Source organism: Ovis canadensis, chromosome 8 (assembly GCF_042477335.2).
Source record: "Ovis canadensis isolate MfBH-ARS-UI-01 breed Bighorn chromosome 8, ARS-UI_OviCan_v2, whole genome shotgun sequence".
Classification (NCBI taxonomy): Eukaryota; Metazoa; Chordata; class Mammalia; order Artiodactyla; family Bovidae; genus Ovis; species Ovis canadensis.
Genome location: NC_091252.1, coordinates 40,199,061 through 40,212,068, shown reverse-complemented (window position 1 = coordinate 40,212,068; position 13,008 = coordinate 40,199,061). Strand labels below are relative to the sequence as shown.

The 13,008-nt window shown below is 41.6% G+C and overlaps 1 protein-coding gene across 1 annotated transcript in view; it reads right to left on the bottom strand.

Moving 5' to 3' along the window:
- The window catches only part of SEC63 (SEC63 homolog, protein translocation regulator), a 61,986-nt gene extending 55,610 nt beyond the window's left edge, over positions 1-6,376 (bottom strand). Inside the window, exon 1 of the mRNA XM_069598200.1 lies at positions 6,042-6,376. Within this exon, the coding sequence (XP_069454301.1) occupies positions 6,042-6,165 (124 nt within the window). The 5' untranslated portion in view covers positions 6,166-6,376. The remainder of the gene's footprint in view (positions 1-6,041) is intronic.
- Between the last annotated feature and the right edge of the window lie 6,632 nt (positions 6,377-13,008).

Below are 13,008 nucleotides of genomic sequence, written 5' to 3'. Positions count from 1 at the left end.
TTATTTTCACTTTTCTTACATTTTCTTTGTTGTGTTTTAGATATATTAATATTAATTTGTATTTGTCTAATCCTAATTCTCCCACCCCATCCGGGTTATAAACTTTAACAAAAGACTATATTTACACTGCATGCCTCTTTGCACTGTCGGCTGTTTTCATATAGGTAAACAGTGAGTGCTCAATCAATAACTACTAGATTTAACTAAACAGGCAAAAATCTATAGCAAAAAACATCTGGAATACACATGAGAAAATTCCTTCATCCATACTGACACAAATGTAATTCCAAAATGTAAGGAACACCTTATGTTACCAGACCCAACTTTGGGTTCACCTACCTACCACAGCAAAGCCAATTTACTGATGCTAGTTGTGATGAAGGACACTACAGTGTTTACTGCGGATGCCAAGCAAGGAGTAGGGGCAGCTCATGCTCAAAAGACCCAAACTCCACAACCCAAACTCCAAGGGTTTTTAAAGGCAACCTCTGGGGGCTTCGGGGTTGCAGGATACACAACTTTCTTCTGATTGGCTGGTAGTGAGGTAGAGTGGTTTCAGGAATCTCAACTATCAACCTTCCAATGTCACCTCAGGGATGTGTGTCTTAGTTCCTAAAGAACAACTCCAAGAGATCCTTCAGACTGTTCTGTATATTCCTTGAGGACGAACTAGCACTATTTTTACCCATGAACTACTGTCATTACTTTTCTTGTTTAATTTCTTTTCCTTTGTTTCTGCATTCACTCACTTCCCTACTTCAGTAACTACCTATGCCTGCTCTAAGGAAGGCCCAGGAGACTGAAGTCTTTTTCTACAAACAAGAAATGGGGAACACCAAGGGGCTTTTGTACCTGGGAGGGCCCTGCAGGGTCCTGCTTGGTTTCAATCCCCCATTTCTTTGATACTCTTCACTCTTGAAAAGAATAGGTGCAGGACAAGGAAGGGAATAGTTTTGGATAGAGGTTAATCATAAACTCTGCAGAGGAACTCAGGCTCTAGGGAGACTTAGTTTCACTTATTAAGAAAATGAACAATAATTCCTTTCAAGCAAACAATGTGATGGTGAGATGGTATAAATATATTTATTATCAATAAAGTCTGGTAAAAGGAAACTTTTTTTCAATGAAGTCCAAGTACAATATGGATACATTTGTTGTTGTTGCTGCTTAGTTGCTGAGTGGTATCCATCTCTTTTGCAACCCCATGGACTGTAGCCCGCCAGGCCTCTCTGTCCATCAGATTTTCCAGGCAAGAATACTGGAGTGGGTAACCATTTCCTTTTCCAAGGGATCTTCCCCATGCAGAGACTGAACCTGCATCTCCTGCACTGGCAGGCAGATTTTTTTACCACTGAGCCACCCGGGAAGCCTGGATACATTTGTCTGGACTTCTTAATTTCTGAACAAAAAGTATAATTAAGGGAACGAACATCTGAAAGTTTTATTTGATATGAAAATAAACCTATCTTTGTCTTTCAGGTTCTCCAAGATCAAGCAAGAATATAAGGTGACCTTTAAATAAAAACAATTTATGTAATGCATTTACTAATCCCAATGTTTATCACCATATTTATAAAACCTAAATTTGTACTGCCAAGTTTTCAGCTGGTTTCCTCTACTGTGTGGAACTTAAATGTGTCTGTGCTCATGTCTGGTACCGTTTCTGTCTGGACAGAACAGAGACAATGACTTGATTTTAAAATGAGTCAAACTTTTCAGATCTCTAATACCCCTTTCAAAATCTAAAATTTTAGGAAGGCTGTATGTTCTAAGCGGAATACGAACATTCATAAAATATACTCCCTTGCACACAGCGCTTTCCACTTCTCATTTTAATACTTATTATAATGTGTTATACTAATTACGGACAGAGTACAAGGTAGTGGCTAGCAAGAGAAGCTTTGGCACAAGATGAATTTGGGTCCAACAACCAATCTCCCACTTAGCAGCAATATGGCTTTAAGCAAGTTGGTTAGCTCTTCTTTGGCTCTATTTTCTCATTAATAAAATTGGGATAACACTTGAGTCTAACTCAAAGTGATAGTGAGTGCATTCAGCACTTCCCATCCTTGAGGCTAGTAAACATTCAATGAACAGCTGTAGCACCTGACATGAGGATTACAACCATCTGTCTCAGACTAGAAGGGGATGTGGGATCTCCCCCATAAGAAAAGGGACTACATCTAAAGTCATCTCAAAGGAGATGCCCACACCAAAATATTTTACCTGTTTTTGGGTGACAGAATTACAAGCAATTTTTGTTCTGTCCCTTTGATCTTTTCTGCATTGAGTATATGTAACTTATTAAGAAAAAAGCTATAAGCCCTTAAAAACCTGACCTATCACCTGGAAGCAGCATCTAGCACAAAGTCTTACATGCTCTATGTGCGTGCTCAGTCACTCTAGTCGGGTCTGACTCTGCAACCCTACAGACTGTAGCCCGCCAGGCTCCTCTATCCATGGGATTTTCCTGGCAAGAATACTGGAGCAGGGTGCCATCTCCTCCTCCAGGGGATCTTCCCAACCCATGGATCAAACCCAGGTCTCCCGCAATGCAGGTGGATCCTTCACCACTGAGCTACCAGGGAAGCCCATTATGCTCTATAAATAACTTGCAAAATGAACAAACTTCTACAGTGCATTTAGTTTTAAAGCAAACATGTTTATATGCATTTATTTCTTTGCTTCTCATCATCACTTCTTGGTAAGTAGGGCAGTTTATTATTACTACACCTAGAAAATGAGGATAAGAGTTCAGAAACAACTAATCAGGGACTAGGTTGGAACTTAAACCCAAAACCTCTAACTTCAAATTCCGAGTTTTTCACTTTACTACTAAGCACTAAAAGTGAACTCTTACATTCCCAAGTCAGAGAGCTAAATCACTTGCACATATCTGAGAGGCAAGGAACAAAGAATAAAGAAATGCAACTTTTAAAAAGTTTCATTAATCCTTTCAAACAATCTGAGTACATGAGTGTACCAAATCAAATTGTTCCAGAAAGTCCAAGTAACCAGTAAAAACAGCAGGCCCTAACAGCCCCAATATGTGCCAGACACTGTTCTAAACACTTTACATATACCTATTTTATTAATTTAATTCTATGGAACATAACTACTGTCTCTATTTCACAAATGAGTACACTAAAACATAGAGAAGTTAAATCACTTGCCTCAGATTAACACAGTCATTGGCAGACCCAGGTTTCAAAACTAGTTTTGAAAAGTAAGGAGTCAAAAAAACACCCCCAAATTTGGGGAAAAGTAATGATACATTTTATCTCAATTCAAATGATCTCTAATCCTTAACCTATGGAAAAAATAGAAGTCCTCTCAGGATTATTTGAATTTCTAATAATTACAGTATTAATTTTCTCTTGTCAAGTATCACTGTAAACCTATTAAAGTTACTCTAACAAAAATATTCTGCTTTCAACTACATTATTTTATAGCACTGTTTTACTCTAAGGACTTCTTAGCTTGGTAAAACCAAAAGGTTAAGACATTAGAGACATTTTTGTTTTTATGAAAGTGCCCATATCAAAAGAAATATGCCACCTCCCGAAATGAAAATTCCAACTAAAGACGACTACCTACCTTAGCAACTCAACCTAGCTACAATTTACAACCTTGTAAAAAACCAATACACACACTCACTCCAGACCAATTAAATCAGAGTACCTGGTGACAGGTCTAAGTGTTTTTAGACGTTCCTACAAATGATTCTAACAAGGAGTCAGGGCTAAGAACCACTATTCTAAGGAAATCCAAACCCTCCATATTATTATTTCAAACAGCATCTTTTTCGTAATGGTCAGAAAAAGTATTTAGTCATCTTATTCAGCCAATTTGCAAACAACCAAGAGAGTAAGATAAACAGGACCCTTCAACTACTAAAAGGGGTATTAATTATAAGCGCGCTTAGCCCAACAGATTAGACAAAAGTCAAGGCAAAATGGGGCTGTCCAGGTGGCTCAGCAGTGAAGAATCCATCCACCAATGCAGGAGATACAGGTTCAATCCCTAGGTCAGGAAGATCCCCTGGAGAAGGAAATGGCAACTCATTCCAGTATTCTTGCCTGTGAAATCCCATGGACAGAGGAGTCTGTCAGGCTACAGTCAATGGAGGTAGCAAAAGAGTCAGAAGCAACTCTAGGGACTAAACAACAACAACAGAAAAGGGATTCCAGTAGTAATATTAACAGAGTGACTTCAATTAACATCTCAAATATGCCAATGCAAAGACCAAGCTACTTCTGTTTTTCAAATCCAAGATTTGCAAACCTGAAATGGCGCCATGCTTTCCTGATGGACTCATGGGCCCAACAATTCCAAAAGAGCAACATTGAAACCACCATCAACCTGAAAACTGAAAGCCCCCAAAAGTGTTATCTTTAAAAAAAAAACTAAACAAAGATTAAACTCAACTTTAAGGTTGTATAACTGCTGGCAAAGAAAATCTTTTTATGCTTTCATATAGAAGATACCTCTGAAAAGTCAAGACTGCCATAAGAACTCTGAAATTCAAAATCATCATATGCCTACATGTTTGCAGGAAAATAATTTGGTGACTTGTATTGATAGGAGGCTATTTATAATCTTTATTCATCTCACTTAAAAAGTAGTCATACTCTGCTGCTGGAATAATTTGCTTGACTATCAGTGATATTTTAGACCCTTACATGGCTTATTAGAGCAGGTATTATCTTTCTAAAATCTGAAAAATTCTGTGGTATATCTGTCCTCAAGCATTTTGAATAAAGGGTGTGTGGGTCTGTAGTAGTAATTTTGAATAATACAACATGATATTTTAATATTTGAACTTATTTGATTTTCCTGTGAAACAGTAAGCAGCCAAAAGCACTGAATCAGTCTTTAAGCTTAATAAGATCTGAGTTGATTCAATGCTTCACTGGGTAACAATGTTCCCAAAGTAGAGTATATCACCTGGACAACGTAGACCCCCAACACACCCAACTTGAGTCTATTTATTCAAGTTACCAGAGCTCTTGAGAAACAGAAAACCTTCCCTAAATGTTCATACTCAAAACCTGTTAATGTTAACGCACCATAAGCAACCTCCATAAACAACCTATTATAAGGCCTTGCAGTTCTATCAGTCTTTAAGAATATCACCTGCCATATGTCCTAATACGAGTGCAACAAATGGAATCCAAACATTACCTAAACATAAAATGCCTTGACAAGAATCTATTTAATTATGTGTTCTAAACCCATGTCGTTCAAAGTGAACAAATTTAGAACTGAAAGAAAATGGACCAACGACCTCACAACCGATCTACCTACAAGACTTAATCCTTCCTTCTTAATCCTTCCTTCATGCTTGCGCTTTTTACGCCATAAACAGGAAACTTCGAAGAGAAGGAAATAGAGAAATACCTAATTCTTGCTAAGGAGAATAACATCACTGCTTCCAACCCCCACAGTGTAAGTGAACAAATGAAAAGGCAACGAGGGAAAGACACGGAGAGGTGGGGGGCGGCTGGGGAGCTCAGCTGGAGTCCTATACATGCCATCCAACTCAGATGGTGCCCTAAACATCTGTAACGACAGCTGCAACAAGGAAACGGGGGTGTCGGGGAAAGAGGACCGTGGCTTGGCGGCTCAGAGTGGAGCCTGCACGCTTGTCTTCTTCCTTTGCCAACTCTTCTCTCACCTTCCAATTCCCATCCTCGCGATCCCATCCTGCTCCCTCCATAAAGAAAAATACCAATAAAACCCGAGGCAGAGAAGACAAAGGGGCAGGACGCGGCTGTAAGGAGCGTCCAGAACAATAGGGGAGAGGGTGCATAGCGAAACTCCTGAGGAGGACAATGAAGGGGGTGGGAGGAGCCCAGAGAGACACCCAGGGAAACACCACCGAGCCCGGGCCCCGCGGGCGGCGGGCGCCTGGAAGCGAGGCCCGGCCGCGCGGGCGGTATCACCCCGAGCGCGGCGGGCTGGGCTGGGCCGGAGCGGCGCGGCCCGGAGGGGCCGGCAGGGCCTGCGCGGGTCCACGGGCAGCTGCCGGCGGGACTCACCGGCATTCTGATCTCGGGGCCAGAGGTAGTATGTGGCCGGAATCACGATGAGCCCCACGAAGGAGGTGAGGAAGTAGAAGAAGGTGTTCCCGCTGTCATCGTACTGGAACTGCTGCCCCGCCATGGCACCCCCTCCTCCGCCTCCCTCTTCTCACCGCCGCCGCCACGACCCCGCTCTGCAATCCAGCTCCCAGCTCCCCGGCCCCGTGTGGCGTAGCTCCTACGCCGCCGCCGCCGCCTCTCCTCCCCGCCCCCACGCTACTCTCAGGGACACGCCGCCGCCACTGCCGCTGCCGTCTCCAGCTCTCGCGAGAAGAGAGAGCTCCCGCCCCGCTAGGTTTTCCTCTGCCCCGCCCCTCGCTTCTCCCCTAGCTCGCCGAAGGAGACGTGGCGCGCGCAGCCGAAGATCTCTGCGAGGTCCCGCCCTTAGCCCTGCCTCTGGTAGACCCTCCCTTAAGGCCCCGCGTCTACCCCTAAAGTTTCTCGTCCCCACTACCAGTTCCGTTTCCTGGGCCAGGGTCCCACTCCAGCTCGCGAAGGTCTGTTTATTGGGTCCGAGCCAAGGCTTCCCGGCCGAGCAGTGGGCTCGGGCGGTTCACCTGTCTGCGAGCGGGGTCGCACCCATTCGAAGCGGAGCTGAGTCTTCCTTGCCTCCCCTGTCTTCCATCCCTACGTCACCCTGTCCTGCACTCTCTCTTTTCTATTTCCCTGGTTTGATAAGAATGTTTCTTTAAGTTCCTGATCGGCTCCTCCACAGTTTGGAAATTAGGGTCTCTCAGGATAGGGCGGCGTGGGGACAAAGCGGGAGCTGCGAGGAGGGACGGTGAGGGGTTAGTTAGGGGCCTTTTGCAAAGCGATGTTAGCTCTTAAAAGACCGCGATCTACGTTGCGCCCATTTTGCAGATGGAGATTTCCCACGCTGGTAGAGATGGTGACCGACCTATCCCAGAGCTAAAATATTCATAACATTTTCTTCGACACACGTGGTAGGCAAAGACCTTTATTGCTTTAAATGATGGTCGGCGAATTCCTTGGAATAAATCAAAGCATGCCCACTCTCCAGATAAAGGAAAATGAGGCTCAGAGAGATTGCCTACAGTCAAGCACAGTAAGAGAAGGTCTGGGGGTTCAAACTCAGATCACGCTGACGCCACAAAGCCAGAGCCCCGTGACTACCAACTCGTCGCAGACCCTCGCATTTCCCTGAGAGCAACTGGCACTCCAGCGCAGAGCGTGGGCAGGAATCCGCGCTAGGAGGAGGGACCGCTGGGGGAGCAGACGCCCTCTGCAGCCTCTTTGTTCGCTGGCTGTGAGATCCCAGAAGCTGGTGTCAGCCAAACTGGGAGCCGAGACTGCTGGTGCCCTGATCTGCGAAAGAGCCTGTTTTCCCGGGGCAGTCCTGACGGGGGCCTATCCCAACATCTCCATCGCCCCTCAGGGGACCAAAAGAAAAGGCCCACCCGACTCACCTCACAGAGCTTTTGTGAAGATTAAAGGCAGTTATTGTAAAAATTGGAAAACAATGTGATAAATATTACGCTGTATTTCAAAAACTCACTTTAAGGTTATATAGTCTATTTACTAGGTTCCTTTCAATATACCTTCCATTGTTAGAAGAGAAATCTGGTAACGTATCATCTTCTATTTCATGTCCTCAAAGATAGTATTTATCATACTCAGGGATGACTTCCTTCATAACAGACTATATGCACATGCATTCTCTCTTCCCTTTTAAATGTCCTACCTACCCATTTTGAAATGAAATTTCAAAAAATCAGTTCTCTGTATTCCCATCCTCACTTTTTTCTGTATAAAGTTTTCAAAGACTGTATTTAAGGGGAAGAAGAACAGAAGTGAGGGGAACAGAATTGGACTATGAAGTCAGCACAGCACTGTGATAACCAAATGCTGATATGCCCAAAATAATTTGCCTTGTTTCAGAAACAAATTTGTCATAAAATTGGCTCAACTGCAGTGGGTAAAATCCTGAAGTTTCTCTTGTTTCTCTTGAATTTGTAATTAAGTTTTCCCAGGTTTTAATACTGCTGAAATGGTTGTTTTTTATTACTCTGATTATAGGTTTTACTCAGCATTTGTATAAAGATAATACATCAGTTTTATAACCTTGTGTCAATATAAATTATTCATGATAGATATTCCTCTTCTGATGTTTTTTCTGCAGGAGTAACCTTTTCGCTGCAGCTTTGGGTTATGCATATGAGTGGTTTGAACAGAACTGAACCATGAAACAAAATTTTGAACAAATCACACTTATTTGCTAAACTCTAGGCCAATCTAAAATATGAATTTTTTTACCAAATTAAAAGATTAAAGATTTGAAAATGTATCTTCTATTTTCAAAGGTATAAAGTCACTTTGTCTTAGAACTTAATGTTATTCATCATAGATGAACTCAGGTCACCCAAATATTCTCCAAGGCAAATCTGAATCATACCTTTAATTAATCACAATTTTCTGACTTTAATTTTTAAATTGTTTTTAAACAATTGTTTCTTTCAAGAAATCTTTTAAATGAAATATATAATAGTGGATATGGTTGAACTAGAGCTACAAATACATTTTCTTTAGTCTACAGGATATGTTAAAATACATTTTTAAAGTTTTCTCTATATGTAAATTTATTCTGTAAATGAGAATTTTCACCAATTGATTTTAATTGCTAGGTAGATATTTCCTCTCAAATGTAAAAAGCCTGGCTATTCTTTGGTTCCTCCTAATAATTTGCTTTTTCCTTAGAGTGAATCTTTCACTCATTCATGCTTACTAGTGTTGACTTACATTTATACATACCAAAATACATTTGTGTAGCCATAGTCAACATGATTTAATTTTCTTTTCTTGAGGCTTAATGTAATTAGCCTCAAAGAGACTGGAAAGAACCAAATTAATAAGATACATGCAATTATTTCCAATCCTTTCCCCCTTCTCCACTCCAGGATAACCTTCACTATCAAAGCTTAGCAAATCTTCTTTAACATTATACCTCATTACTTGGTTTCAGTGTCAGGATTCCCATTAACAGCTGAATCTCCTCTAATATAAATTGAAGGATATTATTTGGTCTCAAAGAGGTGAAAAGTTATCCCCATCATGATGACACCAATAACATCAACAAAGTAACATTTGTACAACACTTTTTAAAAAATATTTATTTGTTTGGCTGTGCTGGTCTTAGTGGCAGCAGTGGGATCTTTGATCTTCATTGCAGCATGAGGGATCTTTAGTTGCCACCTGTAGGATCTAGTTCCCTAACCAGGGATGGAACCTGGGCCCCCTGCAATGGGAGCACAGAATCTTAGTCACAGGACCACCGGGGATATCCCTGTACAACACATTATTTACAAAAAGCTTCCTCAACATTATTCCAGTTGAAATTTGAAAGCATGACCCACACCCATTGCAGTCCTTTAATTTCATAGCTTCCTAAGGACCTTAGGGCGCCATGAAACCTCAGTCTTACGCTTGGAGAGAATGTGAAGGGAAGTATGGGTTGAAAAGACATTAGAATGGGTTATGCTCCACTCTTTATTGACTACGCCAAAGGCTTTGACTGTGTAGATCACAACAAACTGTGGAAAATTCTTTAAAAGATGGGAATACCAGACCACCTGACCTACCTCCTGAGAAATCTGTATGCAGGTCAAGAAGCAACAATTCAAACTGGACATGGAACAACAGACTGGTCCTAAATCAGGAAAGGAGTACGTCAAGGCTGTATATTGTCACCCTTCTTATTTAACTTGTAAGCAGAGTACATCATGAGAAATGCCGGACTGGATGAAGCATAAGCTGGAATCAAGATTGCCAGGAAAAATATCAATAACCAGATATGCAGGTGACACCATCCTTATGGCAGAAAGTGAAGAAGAACTTAAGAGCCTCTTGATGAAAGTGAAAGAGGAGAGTGAAAAAGCTGGCTTAAAACTCAACATTAAAAAAACTAAGATCATGGCATCTGGTCCCATCACTTCATGAGAAATGGATGGGGAAACAGTGAGAGACTTTATTTGGGGGGGCTCCAAAATCACTGCAGATGGTAACTGCAGCCATGAAATTTTTAAGACGCTTGCTCCTTGGAAGAAAAGTTATGACCAACATAGACAACATATTAAAAAGCAGAAACATTACTTTGCCAACAAAGGTCCATCTAGGCAAGGCTATGTTTTTTCCAGTAGTCATGTATGGATATGAGAGTTGGACTATAAAGAAAGCTGAGTGCCAAAGAATTGATGCTTTAGAACAGTGGTGTTGGAGAATACTCTTGAGAGTCCCTTGAACTGCAAGGAGATCCAACCAGTCCATCCTAAAAGAAGTCAGTCCTGAGCATTCATTGGAAGGACCGATGCTGAAGCTGAAGCTCCAATACTTTGGCCACCAGATGGGAAGAACTGACTCCTTGAAAAAGACCCTGATGCTGGGAAAGATTGAAGGCAAGAGAAGAAGGGGACGACAGAGGATGAGATGGTTGGATGGCATCACCGACTCAGTGGACGTGAGTCTGAGTAAATTTGGGGAGTGGGTGATGGACAGGGAGGCCTGGAGTGCTGCAGTCCATGGGGTGGCAGAGTCAGACACAACTGAGCAACTGAACTGAACTGAACTGAAGCAGCACTCTGAAAGCATGAAAACAATGTTAAGAAAGAAATTAAAGGCTGTGGTTTTCTTTAGTGTTGGACTTGTCAATATTGTTCTTATTCTATCCCTACTTTTATGATTACAAAGCTGATAATTTATTGCACTAAAGCTAGTTGTCAACGATGTATCAACAAACTAAGAGTATTCCTTTATGAATTAATTGTATGCATTACCAACATATCTAAATTGCTTAATGAAAAATAAAAAAGGATTGACATCTCACAGTAAGCCTAAAAATAGCACTTAATGAAATTTCCCACTCAGATTGAAATATAATTTGGAAGAGTGGCCAGAAATAAACAGGAGAGATCACTTCAGGCAATTTCAAGGTTGTATATTTGCATAAGAAGAATAATTCTCAATAGAGACTAGAACCTAAAAGGAAACATTAATCACCTTGTTGAAAAGCAAATATTTGTGGGTCCTGAAATTTATAAAATTAGAAAGCCTTAATTAAGAAAAATATGTAAAATTATTATTATAAATATGCTAAGTCTCTTCAGGCATGTTCTATTCTTCACTACCCTATGCTCTGTAAACTTCCAGGCTTCTCTGTCCTTGGGATTCTCCAGGCAAGAATACTGGAGTGGGTTGCCATTTCCTCCTCCAGGGGATCTCCCTTACACAGGGATCAAACCTGTATCACTTTCATCTCCTGCATTGGCAGGCGGGTTCTTTACCACTAGCTTAGAAAGTTCGTATTTATTCTGGACTTTGATGATGATGATGTGTCAAGGTAGGTTCATTGCTTGTAACAAATGTACTGCTCTAGTGAAGAATGTTGAAAATGGAGGAGGCTTTGCATGACACCATAGGGGTGGAGTTGGGGAGGAGAGTAGGAAATACACAAGAAATCTTTGTACCTTCTACTCTGTTTTGCTGTGAACCTAAATCTGCTCTAAAAAAATAAAGTCTACTAAAAATAGCTATTATTTGTAATAATTATAATTGCTATAGGTTTGTGTTCTACAAATGAAGTCTGATAAATTCTATTTTTGCAGAGTGATTTTCACCAGGATTTTTAAAAATATGGCTCATTTTCAATTGTATAAGCTACATATTGTATATATTTCTACTAAAAGAGAAACTGTGGAAAATTCTTAAAGAGATGGGAATACCAGACCATCTTACCTGCCTCCTGAGAAATCTGTATGCAGGTTAGGAAGCAACAGTTAGAACTGGACATGGAACAACAGACTCATTCCAAATAGGAAAAGGAGTACATCAAGGTTGTATACTCTCACCCTGCCTATTTAACTTATATGCAGAGTATGTCATGCGAAATGCCAAGCTGGATGAAGCACAAGCTGAAATCAAAATGCAGTGAGAAATATCGATAACCTCAGATATGTGGATAACACCACCCTAATGGCATAAAACAAAGAGAAACTAAAGAGCCTTTTGATAAAAGTGAAAGAGGAGAGTGAAAAACCGAGCTTAAAACTCAACATTCGAAAAAGGAAGATCATGGCATCTGGTCCCATCACTTAATGGCAAATAGATAGGGAAACAATGGAAACAGTAACAGACTTTATTTTCTTGGATTCCAAAATCACTGCAGATGGTGACTGCAGCCATGAAATCAAAAGACCCTTGCTCCTTGGAAGAAAAGCTATGACCAACCTAGACAGCATATTAAAAAGCAGAGACATTACATTGCCAAAAAAGGTCCGTCTAGTCGAAGCTGGGAGCCTGGTAGGCTGCAGTCCGTGGGGTCGCTAGGAGTCAGACACGACTGAGCAACTTCATTTTCACTTTCCACTTTCATGCGTTGGAGAAGGAAATGGCAACCCAGTCCAGTGTTCTTGCTTGGAGAATCCCAGGGATGGGGGATCCTGGTGGGCTGCTATCTCTGGGGTCGCACAGAGTCAGACACGACTGAAGTGACTTAGCAGCAGCAGCAGCAGCACCATGTATGGATGTGAGAATTGGACCATAAAGAAAGCTGCACGCCAAAGAATTAATGCTTTTGAACTGTGGTGCTGGAGAAGACTCTTGGAAGTCCCTTGGACTGCAAGGAGATCAAACCAGTCAGTCCTAAAGGAAATCAGTCCTAACCGTTCATTGGAAGGACTAATACTGAAGCTGAAACTCCAATACTTTGGCCACCTGATGCAAAGATCTGACTCCTTGGAAAAGACTCTGATGCTGGGAAAGATTAAGGGCAGGAGGAGAAGGCGGTGACAGAGGATGAGATGGATGGATGGCATCACCAACTCGATGGACATGAGTCTGAGCAAGCTCCAGGAGTTGGTGATGGACAGGGAAGCCTGGCATGCTGCAGTTCATGGGGTCACAAAGAATTGGACAC